The 20692-nt window shown below is 47.8% G+C and overlaps 1 protein-coding gene across 9 annotated transcripts in view; it reads left to right on the forward strand.

Moving 5' to 3' along the window:
* Positions 1–20692, forward strand: part of TLN2 (talin 2) — a 222880-nt gene that overhangs the window by 129156 nt on the left and 73032 nt on the right. For all 9 annotated transcript variants that reach the window (XR_008311436.1, XR_008311437.1, XM_053272347.1 and 6 more), the window contains 7 exons: positions 2332–2459; positions 5698–5761; positions 9466–9570; positions 13835–13990; positions 14450–14551; positions 15184–15260; positions 17644–17824. Coding sequence is in view for 7 of the 9 variants with exons in the window: in XM_053272347.1 (XP_053128322.1) it covers positions 2332–2459; positions 5698–5761; positions 9466–9570; positions 13835–13990; positions 14450–14551; positions 15184–15260; positions 17644–17824 (813 nt within the window). In the remaining 2 variants the exon portion in view is untranslated. The remainder of the gene's footprint in view (positions 1–2331; positions 2460–5697; positions 5762–9465; positions 9571–13834; positions 13991–14449; positions 14552–15183; positions 15261–17643; positions 17825–20692) is intronic.

Here is a 20692-nt window from a genome sequence, read left to right on the forward strand (position 1 = left end):
ACAGCCAGTGCTGTTTTCTTAACATGCATCAGAGGCTCTTATAAAGGTCCCAACGGTTAGATTATCTCAGATGGCCCTTTTGTCGATCCCTGATTACTAAGAGGTTCAGAGTGCTAGGACCCCTTGAAAGGGCCTTTTCGGTTGTTGCCCCACTTCTTTGGAACTCTCTTCCGCTTCAGATTCATCTAGCCCCTTCCTTACTGATCTTCAAATCTTTATTGAAGACTTTTCTTTTTCGCCAGGCTTTTGCCCTGTAGTTTACTTATTTGTTTTTTGTTAGTTACTTTAGTTTTTAATTTAGAATGTAATTTTTAATGTTGCCTTGTTTGCATGTTTTTGTGCACCGCCCGGAGTCTTCGGAGTGGGCAGTATATTAAATGTTCCTAATAAATAAATAAATAAATAAATAAGCAAGCAAGCAAGCAAGCAAACTTCCAGAAAGGAGTCGTAAGGCTGGTTTACACGTACCTCTTGGTGACTGCAAGGGAAAATACAACAGAGCAAGCTTTCTTGCAGACCTGTCTTGCATCCCCTCTACGGCAGTGCTTTGCAGTTGTGATTGTTTGAGTCACTTTTTTACAGGAATTAACCGATCAACAAACAGAATAAACTGGCAAATAACATAACTAGGGGAAACAGTGTTGAGAGAGTCAGTGTTTCACAATATTATACATACCATGTAAACATTTATTAAAATATTTATATCCCACCTTTCCTTGGGTAAACGTTGAAGGTGATTTACACTAGCAAAATAATCATACCCAAGATTGCTTACAAATCTGTATATCACAGCAGATGTGTTTTCAAGTCCCTGGCAGTATCAGCAGCCCAGCGTAAGATGGTGATCCCATGCAGATGCTGGGACCCTCGCCATTGAGACTGATGCCTTCTTTCTGGTCCTGCAATTGGCACCTTTGTGTTTTGTGGAGCAGGCAACATTAGCAGACAAATGTAGATCAAGCCACTGCACAAGTTTCATTTGGATATGCATGCAGAACCACTTTCAGGTTCCAGTGAGAAATGAGCCCTATTCAGACATGCAAGTGTACAGTTGTGCAAGTGTGCAAATGTCACTTGTATGTCACTTGATGTACTTGTCCATGTTTTGTGTGAATGGCTGTACCTGTGTTCAATTTAAAAGTGAAGCTAGGTACAGCCCCCCGCCCCCTGAAATGCAGAATAGATTTACTATTATACTGCTCTACCCACGTGAAACATTATGTGTGAATAACTGTGCCTGTGGACAGATCTGAATCTGTGTACCCTGTATGCTCATTGTACGAGTGTTGAACATAATGTGTGAAGAGGGCTCCAGTTTTTCCTGTTCTCTTGGAAATCTGTGAGCTGCAGCTTCAGAAGAGCCACAAAACTGTTTTTCAGAGGCTAGGAAAATCACACTATTAAGGATCTTGAGAAATGGCTCTCTTTGCTCTAATTAATTGTTGTTGTTGTTGTTTATTGATGATTGTTTTGTTAATTCGATTTATATACTGTCCTTCCAAAAATGGCTCAGGGCGGTTTACAACAAAATAAAAAGAATTAAAACCAGTTAACAATTAAAATAAAAACTATAAAAACAGAATAAAGCCAATTAAACATTCAAACAGTTAAAAACCCTGGAAAACCAGGGCAAACATTTAAATTTAATTTAAATTTAAAACAATTTAAAAACCCTGGAAGGCCAGGCCAGGCCAGGCCAAACAGATAGGTTTTAAGGGCTCCCCTGAAAGACATTAATGAACGCAAATTACGGATTTCTGCCGGGAGTGCATTCCACAGTCCAGGAGCAGCTACAGAGAAGGTCCGCCTCTGAGTCGCCACCAGATGAACCAGTGATAACTGGAGACGGACCTCCTCAGATGACCTTAACGTGCAGTGGGGATCGTGCAGAAGAAGGCACTCTCTAAGATAACTAATGTGTTTGACCCAGATTCTCAGCCTAAACCAAACGTTGCTTAAATAGAACTGTGCCATGATGCAGATGGAAGATGACTTTCTAGCTTCTAGGAGAAGGGAAGCAGCTGGAGTTTGGCTCCTTTAGAACCCAGAAGCTTGATTTTAACTTCTTCAAATGTTGGGTCCACAGTAGTGGGCGGGGACATAGCTCAGTGGCTTTACACATACAAGGTCCCCGGTTCAGTCCCTGGCAGCATCTTCAGGTAGGGCTGGGGAAGACCTCATCTGGCACCCTGGAGAAATGCTGCCAGTCTGTGTAGGCAATCCTGTTGGGCCCAGGGCCTGGCTCAGCAAAGACAGTGCTTGGTGCTCCTCTTGTGGAAGGTACTGATTCTTGGGCATGACGTACGACCTCTTTCTCCCCTTGCTTCCCAGGCCCGTGACGACATTTTGAATGGCTCCCATCCAGTGTCCTTTGAGAAGGCGTGTGAATTTGGGGGCTTCCAAGCCCAGATCCAGTTTGGACCGCATGTGGAGCATAAGCACAAACCTGGATTTTTAGAGTAAGTACATAAGAACATATGAACAGCCCTGCTGGATCGGGCCCAAGGAAGCCCATCTAGTCCAGCACCCTGTTTCGCACAGTGGCCCACCAGATGCTGCTGCTAGAAGCCCACAGGCAAGAGGTCTATGCCTGCCCTCCCTCCTGCTGTTACTCCCCTGCAACTGGTACTCAGAGGCATCCTGCCTTGGAGGCTGGAGGTGGCCCTCAAGTAACATCTAATGGCGCAGCAGGGAAATGCTTGACTAACAAGCAGGAGGTTGCTGGTTTGAATCCCCTCTGGTACTATATCGGGCAGCAGTGATATAGGAAGATGCTGAAAGGCATCATCTCATACTGCGCGGGAGGCGGCAATGGTCAACCCCTCCTGTATTCTACCAAAGAAAACCACAGGGCTCTGTGGGCGCCAGGAGCTGACACTGACTTGATGGCACACTTTACCTTTAACATCTCTGTGCTCTTCGAACCTCTGCTTTCACCAGGGATCTTCACTCTATGTTCTGGGGGTTCCACAGACTCATATCTGGGAGTTCTTTGCTGAGAAGAATTAGGGAGGCGGGAGAAGGTTCTCTGACTCATGGATAAGATCGCTTATGTGTTCCAAGTCATGGAGATTAGTGTAATGCCAATTGATCACTCACAGAATAATAAGAAACTGCCTTATACTGAGTCAGATCCTTGATCCATCCAGGGCAGTATTGTCTACACTGACTGGCAGAGGCTTCTCCAAGGCTGTAGACAGGAGTCTCTCCCAAACCTACTAATACTACTATGAATATTTATATACTGATTTCCCACAAAAGTTCCCAAAGCGGTTTACATAGAAGAATAAAAAATAAATAAAAATGGCTCCCTGTCCCCAAAGGGCTCACAATCTAAAAAGAAACATGAGTGACACCAGCCACAGCCACTGGAGGAATGCTGTGCTGGGGACGGATAGGGCCAATTGCTCTCCCCCTGCTCAGTAAAGAGAATCCCCACTTTTAAAAGGTGCCTCTTTGCTCAGTTATCAGGGGAACTGCCTGGGGAGGCTGTCAGGGAGTGAACCTGGGACCTTCTGCATGCAAAGCAGATGGAATGTACTAAAATGAATGCCCAATGAAAAGCCCTGGTACCTTCCAAAGGGCTATAGGGATGCCTGGAATTCCCAAATGGCCATTGGCCATTCAGAAATCCCATGTATTCCATGGCCCTTTGGAAGGACCAACATAGGAAGCAGCCTTCTACTGAGTCAGAACATTGGTCCAGCTTGCTCAGTATTGTCTACACAGACTGGCAGCGGCTTCTCCAAGGGTGCAGGCAGGAATCTCTCTCAGCCCTCTCTTGGAGATGCTGCCAGGGAGGGAACTTGGAGCCTAGATGCTCTTCCCAGAGCGGCTCCATCCCCTGAGGGGAATCTCTTCCATTGCTCACACTTCTAGTCTCCCTTTCAAATGCAACCAGGGCAGACCCTGCTTAGCTAAGGGGACAGGTTATGCTTGCTACCACAAGACCAGCTCTCCTCTCCGGACCTTCTTCATGCAAAGCAGATGCTCTGACACTGAGCTATGGGCCCATCCCCCAATGGTCAACGCATATTCTGTTTAACTTGGACTGCAAAGTTATCATTCAACCTTTCTGAATCTCCACAAAAAATATGGAAGTGGGATGGTCCATGCCATTGGTCTCCCTGAGCTGTTCCTGCTTCATCTAACCGCCAGACTGGTTGTACCATAGTTGCATAACTGGCATCATTTCCCCTCAAGGCTTGGAGCACTTCTGCTTTATATTGATGATGACATTGTAGCAGGCTGTTGTTTGCCTTGCTTCAGGTTGTGTGTTCTGAGATGAGAGCGTCAGGCATCCTCGGCTCTCATGGAGCTCCATGTACGCAGAAGAGCGCTGGACTTTGGCCAAGCAGTGCTCCCTCCCTGACCAGGTCACTAGGCTTGCTCAGCAGAAGAGTCCTCCTTGCAGCTGGGAGGCTGAACATTCCAGTAGAGCGGAGGGCAGCGTGATCATGTCAGTGATGGCCCTTACTGTGCTCTGCAAAACCGGTTCTGCAGAATTTAAATAATGCCATTTAATAATAATGGAGTGTTTTGTATCTCTAAAGAAGACCGATTCTCTTCAGCATTCTGCTCAGAGTTCAAATTAAGAAGGCGCTCCTGGGGGATTTCTCGGGGGCTTTTGTTCTCCCTGTTCCTTACAAGTGATTTCGTTTTAATTGGACGGAGCCTCTTCCGGAGAGCAGCCTTGCCTTTAGCAATTGTTCCAAAAGGAACAGAAGCGGCTCATTGTGCTTGTCTGCGGAGCGCTGCCCTTGATAAAGGCGGATTTCCCATATTCCTTTGTCGCTGGAACAAGAAATATTGAAACCTGAGCTCAATAGGGGAAATGGGGCTGGGGGCTGTTATGGTGGGCCCCTTCCATGGCTTTGTTAATAGTATGAATCCAGTGTCCTTTGAGCCCCATAGAACTGGATTAGATTACACTCTCTAGTATGGAGAGTGCATTTCTCCAGTGAGGGCCATTTCTGTGTCACACAGGAAGAAGCGTTGGTTGTTGAGTTGCACACACAACAGGAATGTGCAGCTGTTCCCAGATCCTTCAAGAGTGTACCTGCACAAGACAATTGACATTCACATCTGAAGCTGCCGTCTGCTGAGTCAGAACCTTGGTCCATCTAGCTCAGCATTGCCTACAATGACTGGCAGAAACTCTCAGGGGTTTCAGTTTTCCCCAGCCCTGCCTGGAGATGCTGCCAGAGATTGAACCTCAGGCTTTCTGAATGCCCTACCACTGGGCCATGGACGCTCTCAGAGGACAACGGACAAGTTGAAAAATAGATAAAAATTGAAGGAATGGAAAGACCCCCAGAATCTGCCAAAACTCAAATTGGCGGATGGGTTTTCTGTGTAAATTGGCTGCTTGGGGGCTGTGAGCATGGAATTCTTTCTGTTCATTTTTCACATGGTGGGTGATCTAGGGAAAGGTCAGTGGGAGTAGAGGAGCTGGGTGTGCAGAATTCTGATTGGTTGCTTGCTTTACTCCCCTGCCCAATTAAAGTTTGAGGTGGATTCTGCTGCTTGGCTGGCAGCCTCCCTTTTACCCAGAGGCAACCAATCGGATGAAGGAAGGCTGCAAGGTACCAGAAGCCATGCAAAGGATGGTTGACATCCTCTACCTCAAATTATAAGGCTTGAGAACAAGCAAAAGGCAACTGCATCTTCATTAACTGCGGCTCTCATTTTTTCCAGCCTAAAAGAATTCCTTCCGAAAGAATATATCAAGCAAAGAGGAGCTGAAAAGAGGATATTTCAGGTAATTAAGAGGGCTTTTTTCCTAGCTTTCTAAAGATGTGTTGGGGGTTACTTTGCTTTCATAACCCAATGAATTTGCTTCAGCAATAAACTAGCATTAACTCAAGTGTAAAAGAAGCAGACGGCTTTCTCTTTCTTCCCCTTTGGCAAATGTGCTATCCTAATTCAAATTTTGTGTGTGGTTGGAAGATTTTTGTTGCTTTTCAGTGCATTTTGTTCAAGAAATGAGCACATCTCACGGTTCCGAGCCTTCATCCTGAGCATGATTTACAATGCGGAAGGGAACACATTTGAACAAATAAACCAACGGTTATATAAGAAGCTCTCTGGTCTGTTTGCCCACGTCTCCGCCTCTGCCTTGTCTTGTTGCTGAAACCTAAAAGCCCAGTCTTTGGGGTACTACCGAGTTCTGTTGACTGTTCAGGAACTCCAGATGGTAACGCTCCAGGTGTGCAGCACCTCCAAAGTCTTGTGTCTGGCCAGCAATGCTGTGGTGGAGTTCCCGGTGTCCACTTCAGTGGAGTGCATCTCAGCGGATTAGAGCAGGAGTTCCCAACCATGGGTCCCAGATGTTGTTGTGGGCCCTTGTTTGGGGATGGTGGAGAATGGAGTCCAGCAACGTCTGGAACCCCCTGGATTAGAGCACCCAAAAATCAGGTTTCAAAAACGATAGCCAGCAGAAGGTGAATTGGGTAGGCTTCCAAAATGACGTCAAAGGATGAGAGTTATAGAATTTCTCAGATTATGGGTGGAGGAAGCCTGGAAGAAACCTCTCAGGACCTGCCAGCTCCCCGAGCTTGAATCAGAAGGAGCTTCATTGGAAGGGAAGCCCTTAGAACTCCTAATATTTATTTATGAGTTTGTTTATATTGCATTGTTGTTAATTTAATTTAATTTTAATTTGTAAACCACCTGACACCAAAGGTTCTTATATTTATATACTGCCCCATATAAAATCTCAGGGCGGTTTACAAATTAAAAGCTCAAACAAGGATTCCAACATTAAATCATGTGAAATGATTTAAATTAACTAAAAACATTACGAACTAAAGGCCTGTTAGAATAGGTGCGTTTTCGGATGTTGCTTACAAACAAACAGAAGTGGGGAGGTTCTGCTTTCGTTTGGGAGCGCGTTCCAGAGCCCTGGAGCAACTGCAGAGAAGACCCAGTTTGGGGTTGCCACCAAACGAGTCGGAGGTAACTGCAACCAGACCTCCCCTGATTATCTTAGTAGATAGCCACGGGGTTTACGAAAGAGGAGGAGCTCTTTGAAATGCTGGGACCAGAAGGACATGCCTCTCCCTGGTGGGGATTTTTAGAGTACCATCATGGGCCCCCCACTACTGGACCCCACTGAATCCATGCCCAGGGCCCCCCACAATCACTGCCCAAAGTCCAAAAGCAAAGATGGTAACCAACCTGGACAGAAGCCACCCTGAGCATGGAGACCCCCTGCCTGAAAGCACAAGATTTCCTTTTACCAGACTCTCTCCCTGAGGACAAAAGCTCTGGATGAGCGCTCTCAAGATCGAGGCCTCCGCTGCTGCTCTAAGAAGGGTGGAGCTGGAAGCCCTGCTCAGAGGTGACTGCCTGCCCACTGCTGGTGCAACCCCTGTCCACCCGCCCTGCCTGCCTCCTTGGCCTGCCTGCTTGATGCCTTCTAGACAGCTCTCTTGCTGTTGCACACAGCACCTCCTGGACTCTGCCTCCAGTGCTGTCTTTCCTCCTGGCTGGGCAGCTCCCCTAGCTGTCTTGCAAGCAGACGACGATGCTGCTGCTGCTGCTGCTGGTGGTGGTGCTGGTGCTTTCTTTGTTGTTTTAACCTGAGTTTAGTTGAAATGGAGCAACCTGAGTGTAATAACCAGGCTGCACAACATCAGCTGCTGTTGGGCTACAACTCCGCTCATTCCCAGCCACAGAGACCATTATGGGGTGGGGGGCATGATGGGTGGGGGGCAAAGGTGTGGAGCCCTGCTGTGTAACTCCCTCCCCCTGCCCCGTTTCCCTAGGTGAGCATATGAAGCCTACTTTGTTCTGAAATGCAGGACATGGTTGGTTGTGCAGAGCAACGGAACCATATAGGCTGAGAGTGTTTGGAGTTTTGAACAGGGAAGGTTCCCATTCATATGGCCGATGAGATGATCAGCTTGTGCCCGGACTGTACCAATCCAGACTGCAAGAAAGTCTTACACGATTGAATGCTCAAATAGAAAATAGTCTGTGCACATTCAGGGAAGAGAAACCAGGCTAGCATCCATAATGTTTCCTTTTGTACACAAGGTATTATTTTCTATGGGGGAGCATTCAGTCCTCCAAATACACTTCTCCAGTTGGAAGTGGTACAGTCCAGCCACAGGTTGGTCCCTTCCTCTGCCGCTGGTGAGCATTAGGCCTCCATTGCTTCCTGAGAGGGGAAAGAAGGGCTGGATGTGTGCAGATCAACACTGGCGAGATGATCCTTCTGCCTTGGATTGCTTGAGGCATCGGCCATCTTTCATTAGTTGCATCCAGGAAGATGCCCAGTGTCTGTCTAATTGGAGAGAGTTGGCAGCGGAGAATGAAGAGGTCCTGCTTGCGCTGAGAAAATGTCATTGCACATGCTAATATCACGTCCCAGGAATATCGTTGGAATCCCGGAGAATAATGAAGGCTGACATATGCATTTCTGCACATTTCATTTTGGGCTTTGAAAGAGCAACGGTGGATGCTGCTTTTCTGACAGAGGCGACTTGGTCAGTTTCCGCACAAACGAAAAACAGGCCATCTTTTGCCCGCTCTTTCAGGGGAGTCAGTGTGCGAAGGAAAGGGGTTGGAGGCACGTCTGAGGAAAGGCTGGTTGGCTGAAAGGGGATTGGGAAAGGTGCCTTCTCTGTGGACGGAATAAGAGAGGAGCTTGGAACGACGAGGGACCTCACTGGGCGAGAACCAAGGCAGGGGTTTCAGGGGCCGGAGGGGGTTCACTTTAAACTCTGCTGGAGGAGTGAATGAGGCTACGGGGGTAAGAGGCTGGGCTGTGTGACTGAGGAGGGGGCAGTCAGAGTTTGGGTTTGGAGAGATTCTTCTCGATCAAAGCAATGCAATCTATAGCATCCTTTCCCTCTTGCTCAAAATGCACAGAGAGGGTGGCATGCTAGGTGGAAACTGTGCTTCAGTGGAGTTGGAATTAATACATGGGGAAATATTGGGGTGCATGCTGGTGAAGGTGACTTTGTTAGGTGAGAAGCAATGGTGACAGGAAGGGAGTAGGTTTCGTTAATTTAGTGGGAGAGGTTTCAGACCTTCTTCTATTTGCCCCTTTTCTCTGCCTCTTTTCCTATAGGGAATGTTGATAGGAAACAGCAAGGGAACCAGAACAAAAAATATTTTCCATTTTGTGTACTACTGCAACCGGCCCTGATCTCTTGGGGGCTACATATCTGGATGAATAAATTAAAATGTCAGGGGGCTGTCGTTTCTCAAAACGAGCTGGTGCATCCCCCTGGAAGAGAGATCAGCAGGCAGCCGCAGTTTAATCCTGTCTATTTCGAAATCTTCTAGGGCATCAGGGCTTTCTAATATGCCATTTTGCAACACAAAATTGAATACAGTTTTCAAAATGATGATTGTAAAAGAATATTTGAGTAGCAAAATGAAAACCCTAATTCCACCCCCCAGTGGGTGGGTCTTTAAATTATTGCAAAATAATCAACAGGCACCTCCTTACAGGAACACAAGAACTGCGGAGAGATGACTGAGATAGAAGCCAAGGTGAAGTACGTGAAGTTGGCCCGATCCCTGAGGACCTATGGAGTCTCCTTTTTCCTTGTAAAGGTGGGCGAGATTTGGGCTGGAATTTGCGTTGTACCTTCTGAAATCCAACTTGGTTCTCCTTCGTGATCTCTGGTCAGCAACCCTTAAGAGAGCATCACCTGCACAGAGCAACTCTGGAAATGTCTAGAGCTTTAGCCAAGAAGCTGGTGCTCCCCACTCCCTCCAAGAGGACAGCCGCCCCCCCCCAACCTTCCCACTCAGTTCTCTTCTAGCTGCTGTATGGGTACAATTTCCCGGGGATACTCCGTGCTACCTTCCTGCGGGCTTGGCCGGGTTCTCTGCTTTCCATCTTCTTCCTCTTGTAGTTCCTCTTTCCTCTCCCCCCCCTCCCACCACCTTGGGTAAGCGAGGTTTTCTTTCGTCCGTGCAGGGCCCTCCCACCCGATCAGTGTGATCCGTTCTTCCCCTGGCGGTGCACCCCTGGCCCCGCAGCCACTGTTCAGCTGCTCTGCGCCCTGCTGGGCTAAGCTGTTTGTTTTGTGATGCATTTCTTTGTCGGTTAAATTGGGCAGTAGCGGTTTGTCCTAAGGAGCCCGGGGGTGCCAAAGGAGGTGCAGCTGCTGCTGGTTCCTGGCAGATCATGTTGCTCCTCTCTCTCTCTCTCTCTCTCTCTCTCTCTCTCTCTCTCTCTCAATCTCAATCTCAATCTCAATCTCAATCTCCCACCACACCCCAGAGTGTGGTGCCTGCAGATTGGTCATTTGTCAGATAGAGCTGCACCGCTAATGAATGGCCAACCTGCAGGCAGTGTGGCTCTCGAGTGGGATGGGAAGCAACCTGAGCATCTGTGCCTCCTTTGGCATGCGAGCGCGCACACACACACACACACATGGCTCATTAGGACGAACCGCTACTGAAATGGGGCAAGCACTGCTTCCCAGCTGACAGGGTCCCTAAAAACATGCTGGGAAAGCGACTTATTTGCCAGATGCATACAGGCACGAGAAGCTGGCAGAGGCCTGAAATGTTCGAGCTGTCAAAGATGTTTTTCCTGCGAATTCCCCGTGCAGCTGCTGTTTCTTGAGGAGCCTCCGTGCTGGATTCTCAGCCAGTAGTTAACTGCCCTGCCACGGACTCCTGTTCAAAGAGCACGCGGTCCTCCCCGGACGCTTCAGTGCTGCACGTGAATGCCCCCTTGCTTTTTCAAATCCAGAGGAGGATTACTTAGAGGCTCTGCCTAAGAAAAAAGGCTTCAAACTGGCTCCATCACAAGCTATAGGAAGAAAACAATTTGCATGATTATTCGTCTGCAGTGGCATGCTGGGAGATGTTAAATTAAAAATGCATATTCCGTTCCACTCTTCTTTTTGGTACTAACGCAATTAGTAATTAAGTAACTTCAGCCACCATAGCATGAAATTTCAAGCTGTGATAAATTTGTGAGGGAAGTCAAAGAATATCTGGAACGTGAGCTATTTTACCTGACACAGGTAAATTAAGTATTGCATCTCCAATAACATGAAATAAAATAAAATCACCTAGGGACTGGAGGACGTGCAGAGGCATGCTGTTTCTGAGGTTCAGGGCTCTTGTTAGAATCCTGAGAATTACAGCATTACTCTCTTTGTATTATAAAAGCAAGTTGCTAGACCTCATGGTAGAAAATTATCAAAATTGCCCAAACATTGTGTTATATGGAAATAAATTGATGAGAAAAAGGTACGAGAGAAGGCGTCTGTGCACTTGACAATGAGGCAAATGCCCAGGAGGCTTTGCAGACAGGGCTTTTATTTCAAATCCACTCTGGATTGGAGTGTGCCAGTCCACATGTTAGCTGGATTTACCCCAAAGTCCCTGCAGTTTATCAGGGAGAAGGACAGACAGAACTTTGTTTTCCCCGAATGGAGGCTGCGCATTCTGGCTTAGCCCAAAGTATGTCCGGCTTTTAAAAAATCCTTTAGTTTCAGAGGCTTTTGTGAGGGGAAACGGAGCTCATATTATGCCCCACAGTTTCTCTGTTATGTGTGAGGTGGTCATGCCTGTAAATCGGCATTTTCCAAAACTCAACGAAGGGGAGTTTAACAGCTGTTTTGGGTATGGTCTTCTCTAAGTGTTTTTAATTGTAAGTGCTGGGAGGGGGCGTGTTGTTGCAAATTGGTGATATTCTGTTGTGGGGGTCCAGAAGGGGAGATGGAGGGAGAAATTCCTGGGTTAAACACAAACACAAACTGCAAAATGTGGGTCTTCCTATGTTTTACATAGGCTTTAGATATGCAGAACTGATGTAACCTGAGCCCCTTTTTGTCTGAGTTGATTCCATTGGGTGTGTGGGGTGGGGGCGAAACATGAGGTGATGAAGGCAGTCACTCACAAAGGCAAAGGTTAAGCGTCCTGCTGTTTGATCCAGCCGGCAACTCGTCATGCCATCCTTCCGCTCTTAGCTGTCAAACTAAAACCAAAACAAAACACTCCCTTGCCTCTTTTATTCCGAATCCACTCTGGACTGGAGTGTGCCAGTCCACATATTAGCTGGATTTACCCCAAAGTCCCTGCAGGCTATCAGGGACCAGGACAGACAGGACTTTGTTTTCCCCGAATGGAGGCTGCGCATTCTGGCTTAGCCCAAAGTATGTCCGGCTTTTAAAAATCCTCTAGTTTTAGAGGCTTGTGGGGGGGGGGGACGGTGGGGGGGGGAACAGGGCTCCTGTTACGCCCCACATGTGGTCTGCATCTTCCCCTGTGGTGTGATTTGTTGGAGGAAAAACCCAGTGGGAACGCACAGGAAAAAGATCTGCCAGAGTGCAGGGAGGAGCCAACAGCTATGTGAACTGTCAATTTAATCCCCCAAATTAAACATCTTTCGAATCTGCTGCGAAGCAGATTCGCTCCTCAGATACCTCGTGGCATGAAGCCATGTGTAATAACTCCCTTGTAGGGAAACAAGCTAAAGGTGGTCTATAATGGCCAGAGGCAGCTGATGGACTGACTGCCACCTGCACCAATCTGCCTCTTGAGGTGACCGCCTCACCCGGCCTCATTAGCAGGCCACCCGAGGATTTATGCATCAAATGGATTCGGTATTAAATACACGTCTGAATTGATGCTGCCATCAGGATGGAGCCAGAGTACTGGAGCTTTCCCAGACCGCGGGTTTTCTGCAAGGCTTTACTGCAAGTTTGAAGTCGCGCCCCCAAAAACTGACAAAAAAAGTTGATTTTTTTTTAACCCCAGATAGAAATCGAGCTAAACTCTAACATGTAATTAAAAACCCAGATTGTGTGTGAAGTGCTCCCTGATAGCTTGCAGGGACTTCAGAGTAAATTTGGCAGATGTATGAACGCACGCCCTCCATCCCATAGAGATGCGAACTAAAAGGTGGGCGTGAAAAGCTTCCTGGAAAACTTTAACTGTCTGTCTGTCTACCACCTGATATGTGTATCCCTAGATGGTGTACAGAATTTAAAATACAACAAGTTTAAAACAGGATTAAATGATTCAAATAATTTTACGAAATAAAGTTTAATAAAAATGAAATAAAATAGTCATCAAGGATGGATGGCAAATTCAGTCCACCGAGGTGTTAGGGATAAACAAGGTTTTGGTCGCTCGCGTATGTATTTACTGTGATCCTGAATGTCTTTACTGTGTTCTAAATATTTGTGCTTAAAGCAGCAGTTCAAGCCAGTTAATGCACAAAAGAATTTATCTGGATGTGGGGTGTTAAATGATCTTCCTCCAGCCACAGATCTTGAGTTCAGTTCATATGTCCTTGAAGTCAACAGCCGTTCCCCCACAGATTGTGGCATGGAGACCAGCACCCGGGCTCAGAAAGGCCCACTGTTGACCTCTGCGGCCACATAGCCTTCATGGGGTGGTGGCAGAGTGACTCTCCTGGAGTCCACCCAGGGGGCCCATGGAGGGCAGTTGCGGTGCGGGGGACGGAAACCTGGAGCTGGCCCTCTGTACATCAGAAGAGCATCAGAAGAGCCCTGCAGGATCAGGCCCAGGGCCCATCGAGTCCAGCTCCTTCTGTCCCACAGTGGCCCATCAGGAGCCTCTTGGAAGACCCCAAGCAGGAGACAGAGGCTTGCTGCCCCCTCGCCTGCTGTGGCTTTCCTGCAGCCGCTCTTCAGAGGCACCCTGGAGGTACTTTGGGAGGTGCATCAAAACACGATTATGGGCTACGACAAGGAGAGTTTCCAGCAATTGATCCCCACCACCCCGGTCTCAGGCTAGTGGCCAGACTAGCTCAGACCCATTCAAAGTCCAAGAGCCTCCCTGAAATCACCCCCCTGATGCCTGAGCCCGGCTGCTTCCTTTGCAGGAGAAAATGAAGGGCAAGAACAAGCTGGTCCCTCGCTTGCTGGGCATCACCAAGGAGTCGGTGATGCGTGTGGACGAGAAGACCAAGGAGGTGCTTCAGGAGTGGCCCCTGACGACCGTGAAGCGCTGGGCTGCCTCCCCCAAGAGCTTCACGCTGGTAATCTCTTGGTGGGGGGGAGAGGGGAAGGGACGGGGGGGTCGTGGGAGTCAGGGGGAAGGAGCCTTCACTCCATTGGCCAGTCTCCTTTGCAGCAAGGGCCCCGGGGCCCTAAAGCGAAGACAGAGCCAGGATGTCATTCAAGGCAAGGGCCTGTTCGGTCGCAGTTTTGGAGACCTGTTTGGCAAGGCTTAGCTATCAATATTTTGCCAACCTAGATCAACCCAGAGCAGTCCATAGATAGCATCTCTCTTTTCTCACCTGACCTGGCCAGTTCCTCTCCTCCCCAACCTTTTTAGTAGTCAGCTCTCCAGCTGCTGTGGCTGGGGATGATGGGAGTTGTAGTCCAGCAACAACAGCTGGAGAGCCAAGGAGCAATCTCTCTGCTCCGGTTTCCCATCCGCCAAGAGGGACTAGTCGTGATTGATTTTAAAAAAAAAACACTTCCCCCCCCTTTAGGATTTTGGCGAATACCAAGAAAGTTACTACTCCGTACAAACCACTGAAGGCGAACAGATCTCTCAACTCATTGCGGGATACATTGATATCATCCTCAAGAAGGTAGGTCTCGGTGGGGGGCCGGCCCACGGAAAGCATTTGTGAATTCTGAGTGTTGTGTGGAGTCAGTGGTGTTAGCCGAGGGATGGAGGACACATTGAAATGTTGCATGTCTGGTAAGCAAAGTGGTGGTGAAGTATGTCGAGGATGGAGTTTATCTACAATAGATCTCAGGGCCTCCGTGTAATAAGCAGCCCCTAAATCATGAAATGTAGTTCGCTTACAAGATAGCAGCCATGACAACGGAGAATTTCTGAGAACGTCTTCTTCGCTATGAGTCCTGCCGCTCTTGAGATCATACAGGGAGGTCCGTCTTTAGTTTCCTCCGGCTTATCTGGATTCCTCAGGGACGAGCCTTCTCCATTGCTGCCCCAAGGCTTTGGAATGTGCTCCCTGCAGAAAATAAGAGCATCCCCATCTCTGACAGCTTTTTGAAAGATGCTCAAGACCGATTTATTCACCCAGGCTTTTAACTAGATAGGTCTTTAAACTGTTTTTAATGTCTTTAAACTGTTTTAATTCCTGTTTTTAATTCGTGTTATGTTTGTTGAAAACTCTCTGAGACATGAGTTTAGGGCAGTAAACAATATACTAAGTAAGGCAAATTATAGATAAATATCTTCCTTCTTCTGCAGAAGCAAAGCAAGGACCGATTTGGACTTGAAGGTGATGAGGAATCAACCATGTTGGAAGAGTCCGTATCGCCTAAAAAGTATGTTGAGCCAAGGGGAAGCAGGGGGCCCTGCCCTAGAGATGCGTGTCAGCACAAAGTGTGATCTAGTTAAAATTGTGCCTCCGCTGTGAACTCACCAGGTGTTCTTTGGAATACACGATGCTTTTGCCCTGAACTCCACCTGCCATATTGGGAATGAGCAATACTAGTATTGTTAGTATTCCTGCTTATGGTAGTGATGCTCCAGCAGAGCTGGGTGCTGGGACGCTCTTGCCACTGATGACTGGGATATCGCAACACCCCTTCCATGACTGATGCACTGAGGGCCAGAACGGAGTGGCAAAAAGTTTGAGCTGCATGCCAGAGAGTCCTGGGTTCAAATCTTGCCCTCTACAAGAGGCAAAATTGTCGCTTGGTAGAGAAATTGCTTTTGTCTCAGCCCCAGCCCCACTTCTGCAATATGGAGCGACTAGCACTGCCCTACCTTACAAGGCTGTTGTATAGATTGAGATAATGTCAATGAAATGATTTGAATGCTCTTGTAGTAGATTACCAGCCTCAGCAAAGTTGCAAAGAATGGGGATGTAAGAAAATACAAAAACACCTTTAAACGTTTACAGAGTGTTTTGCAATGTCCTAGCTGTATGGGTGCAGGCTTAGTTTAGTTACATTACAGGTAAACAACAACAGAACGGTTTCAGGGATATGCAAAACACACAAAAGAAATACAAGTTTCTAACGCAAAATCTGACTAACAAACTGTTCCCTATGCTGAATCCCCTTTTCCTTGAAAACTCACCCTACACCTGATGAAAATCAAGCTTCCTGCAATCCTGTCTCTCAAGGATCTTCAGAGGTCCTTCCATGAGAGAAATCTCCAGGCTAGCTTTTGACCACGAGGCAGCAAAACTCCATTGCTCCTTACTAAGCCTTCCACCCATCCTCTCTTACCTCCAGCCTAGCTGCTTCTGACAAAGATACTCTTCTCTTCCTCCTCATGGATCTCTAGGTCTCACCCACCTGGTGTGCTGATTGGCTGATCCCTGGAGTTCACCAGCCAGTCAATCAGGACAGAGTTCACTTCCAGTTAACTCTTTATGGGAGGAGTGTCTGATTCACTACAGCTCTAAAGCAGGGGTTCTCAATCTTAGGTCCCCAAATATGGTTGGACTACAACTCCCATCATCCTTTTGGCCATTATTGCTAGGGATGATGATGGAAGTTGTAGTTCAACATAATCTGGGGACCGAAGGTTGGGAAGCCTTGCTCTAAAGTGCTGTATAAATTCTTGTTGTAATCATAATTAATGCTGCTACAGTTACTTCAGCTCAGCTTTTTGGTTTTTCAGCTGCACACTTTGAAATGTGCTTTGTATAACTGGGTGTAAAGCTTTTCCTCCTTGAAATTGCACTTTGCAACTTCAGATTCTGCTTGATTTTCTTTTCTGGAAAAATGTGGATGACAATGAGAACAAATTTTTATATACAGCTTTTCAACAAAAGTTTCCAAAGCAGTTTACATAGAGAAATAACAAATAAGCAAATGAGATGGATCCCTGTCCCCGAAGGGCTCACAGCCTCACAATCTAAAAAGAAACATAAGATAGACACCAGCAACAGTCAGTGGAGGTACTGTGCTGAGGGTGGAGAGGGCCAGTTGCTCTCCCCCTGCTAAATAAAGAGAATAACCACGTTTAAAAGGTGCCTCTTTGCCCAGTTAGCAGGGGTTAATGATGCCGCTTCAGTCTTAATTGCCCCAAGCTGTGTGTCTTCATCAGCTGTGTGTGCGTGTGTGAGGATGCATTTATGAAAACATGATATGGGGAGCAGCATCAGTTATGGCTCCATGATATTTCTCCGGTTAATTTATACGAATACAACAAATATTTATATACCGCTTTTCAATACAAATTCCCAATGCAGTTTGCGCAGACAGAAACAAACAAACAAACAAACAAATAAAATGGCTCCCTGTCCCCCAAAAGCTCACAATCTAAAAAAGAAACATAAGGTAGACACCAGCAACAGCCACTGGAGGGATGCTGTGCTGGGGACGGATAGGGCCAGTTGCTCTCCCCCTGCTCAATAATGAGAGTCACCACTAAAAAGGTGCCTCTTTGCTCAGTTAGCTGGGGACAGTTTAGAATCCAGCCAGACTTTCACGGGATGATCCCAGTCCTTCACTAAAGTTTTCAGAGGGTGATTTCCCCCAAGCACTAACGGACTGGGTGTCCCCACCTTGGAAGCAGAACTGCAATTCCCAGCCACGGCAGAAGAACGAACTCCCGGAAGGAGCTGCTCCTCCCGCCTCTGCCTGCTGAGCTCCCCCACCATGAGCAGCGGTGCTGTGAAGGTGCTGCACCGGCCCAGCCCGGGATGCGCTTCAGCTCCACGCGCCAACCCTGCGCCTTTTCCCTTTGCAGGTCGACCATCTTGCAGCAGCAGTTCAACCGCACCGGGAAGGTGGAGCACGGCTCCGTGGCGCTGCCGGCCGTCATGCGCTCCGGCTCCACTGGCCCGGAGACCTTCAATGTGGGCAGCATGCCCTCGCCCCAGCAGCAGGTCACGGTCGGGCAAATGCACCGGGGCCACATGCCTCCCTTGGTAAGCAGCCCCATGGAGTTCCAGCCATGTCTTTGAGAGAAGGCATCGTGGTTAGAGTGTTGGACTAGGGCCAGGAAGACCAGAGGAGAGTTGGTCTTGTGGTTGCAAGCATGGCTTGTCCCCCAGCTAAGCCGAGTCTGCCCCGGTTGCATTTGAATGGGAGACTTCATGTGTGAGCACTGGAAGAGATTCCCCTTAAGGGATGGAGCCGCTCTGGGAAGAGTATCTAGGTTCCAAGTTCCCTCCCTGGTGGCATCTCCAGCTGAGAGAGACTCCTGCCTGCAACCTTGGAGAAGCCGCTGCCAGTCTGTGAAGACAATACTGAGCTAGATAGACCAATAGTCTGACTCAGTAAATGGCAGCTTCCTATATTCCCTAAGATCTTTCCTGGCTCTGTACTTGAGATCTTTTTAGGAGAGGAAAGCTGGTCTTGTGGTAGCAAGCATGACTTGTCCCCTTAGCTAAGCAGGGTCCGCCCTGGTTGCATATGAAAGGGAGACTAGAAGTGTGAGCACTGGAAGATCTTCCCCTCAGGGGATGGAACCGCTCTGGGAAGAGCTGAAGGTTCCACATTCCCTCCCTGGCAGCATCTCCAACGAGATAGGGCTGGGAGAGAGACTCCTGCCTGCAACCTTGGAGAAGATGCTGGGTGGACAGTCTGTGTAGACAATACTGAGCTAGATAGACCAATAGGCTGACTCAGTATATGGCAGCTTCCTATGTTCCTAAGACCCGGGTTCAAATCCCCATTCAGCCAGGAAGCCCACTAGGTGACTCTGGGCCAGTCCTGTATCTCTCAGCCTAGCCTTCCTCACAGGGTTTTTATGAGGATAAACTTACTCATGTACATCGCTCTGGTCTCCTTGGCGGATAGAAATGTAAAATAACATTTTTAAAAAATAAGAAGTGGGATATATATACACACTGTGTGTATGAAATCTAGTATGTGATTTGCAGAATTGTTTCCATTTGTGCAGTGGTGAGCTGCTTTGAATCTTAGAGAAAAATGGGATATATACACTGTATATTGAAAAGAAATTGATTCAAAGCAGCTCACAAATGCAAAAAATGAAGGCAGTTCTGCAAATCACATAATAAAACAATCAATTAAAATGTCATGTGAGTACCAAAGCTGGAAAACGTATTTGCAGTGAGCAGGAAGGCTTGTCATGACCAGTCTCCAAAAAAGAAGGAAAGAGCAGAGGGAGGGAGGAAGCGGACTGAACCTCACAGGGGAGGGAGTTCCACAGGATAAGGGCCACCATATTGCATATGTTTGTACTGTACATGGATATTCATATGCTTAACCTTTCCTGCGCCTACTGATTCTCCCCTGGAAGCAGGCTCCCAAGGTTTGGGGGCAAAACCAGTGGGTTGTTTTTTTAAAAGGGTAGGAGTGCATTTCCAGGAAGAATCTGTGTGGGGAAGCATTAAGCAACCCCTTCCCCCCCTGCCAATGCCCCCCTGAACCTGTTCCAGAACCGTGTCCGCCAGCCTAATATGTCGTTCCCACCATATACAGACATGCCCCGTGCTTTGGTGCCATCCCACACCATCACGCCGAACCTCTCTTGCTTTGCTGGCTCCTCTCTTTGGGGCCCCAAGCCACAAGGGGCTTCATTGGCCCTTCCTCCAGCCCCCCAGCAGTTGAGTGAAGGCTGGTAATGACGGAGGGCCAGAGGCATTCTCTGCCACCGTGGCAGACTGGAGCCTCCTCCCTGGCACCCTTCACTTGATGCCCTTCCTGTGACTCTTCAGCTCCATGTGAGCATCTCTTTGTTTCCCTGGCCTTTGGACCTTGGAGGTGGGGTAGTTTCACCTGCTAGGAGCTTCGGCCGTAGGTTCCCTTGCCCGGGGCTTTTATGTGATGCCTTTGTGTTTTTTCTCAGAGTATTTTATTATTTATTTCTTTGCTTGGTTATTCATTTTTGTTGATAAACCGCCTAAATCTCAAGGCGGTGTACACAACTTAAGATAATAAGTAAAACTCAATAGAAACCAAATTTTAAAAATCATAGCATCTTAAAAATAGTTTTAACAAAAGCATTTTTAAAAACAATATGGCTGTTCTCATGCGCAGCCTGGCCTGGGTTAGGCTGCGCATGTGAAACACCAGGATCCCAGCACCCCCCGCCCAGCCCCGCCTTGCTTTTCAGCCCATCTTTCAGCCAGGGTTAGGGGCGCAAGTGCCCCTTAATCTGGCTGTCGGGATTGTGTGTGTGCTCGGGCTACTTACAGCTCATCGTGCAGTGCATTGTAGGATACGTGGAGGCCGGGACGACACATCCCAGCCTCTGGAGATCCATGCTGCGTGCACCAGTGTGGATCGTGTGGATCGCGATCTGTGGGATGCTCCTCTGGGGGGAAGGTCAGCTGTGCACACGCTCCCCACCCCCCACCTGCCGTGCTGGTCGTGTGAATACACTTAGTGTGTCTTAAGTAATTTTGGGGTTGTATTTTCTTATACTTGAACAGTTTTCTCCGTTCTGTGGTATCTTCTTACTTGCTTTGAAACTGTGTATAATAAAGCACAGTATAAATACATTAAATATCTAAGCCAGAAATACAAGTCCCCATGCAATCTAAATTTCACCAGAAGAAAGGGAGAGGCAAGAATAATAGGGTGTGTGTCGAGGGGTGGATTTGCACAAGACTGGGGGTTTGTTTAGCTGAAGATATGAGCTGAGGCTGAGAACTCCTGGAGACCCAACTTGGGTCTCCAGATGATGTTGGACTACAGCTCCAGCCACAGGTGGACTTCAGCCATTTGCACCCCAGATGTTGACTATCAGTTCCCGTTAGGGATGATGGGTGCTGTACATAGGAACAGCGGAACCTAGGAAGCTGCCATATACTGAATCAGACCAT

Source organism: Hemicordylus capensis, chromosome 10 (genome assembly GCF_027244095.1).
Source record: "Hemicordylus capensis ecotype Gifberg chromosome 10, rHemCap1.1.pri, whole genome shotgun sequence".
Lineage (NCBI taxonomy): Eukaryota > Metazoa > Chordata > Lepidosauria > Squamata > Cordylidae > Hemicordylus > Hemicordylus capensis.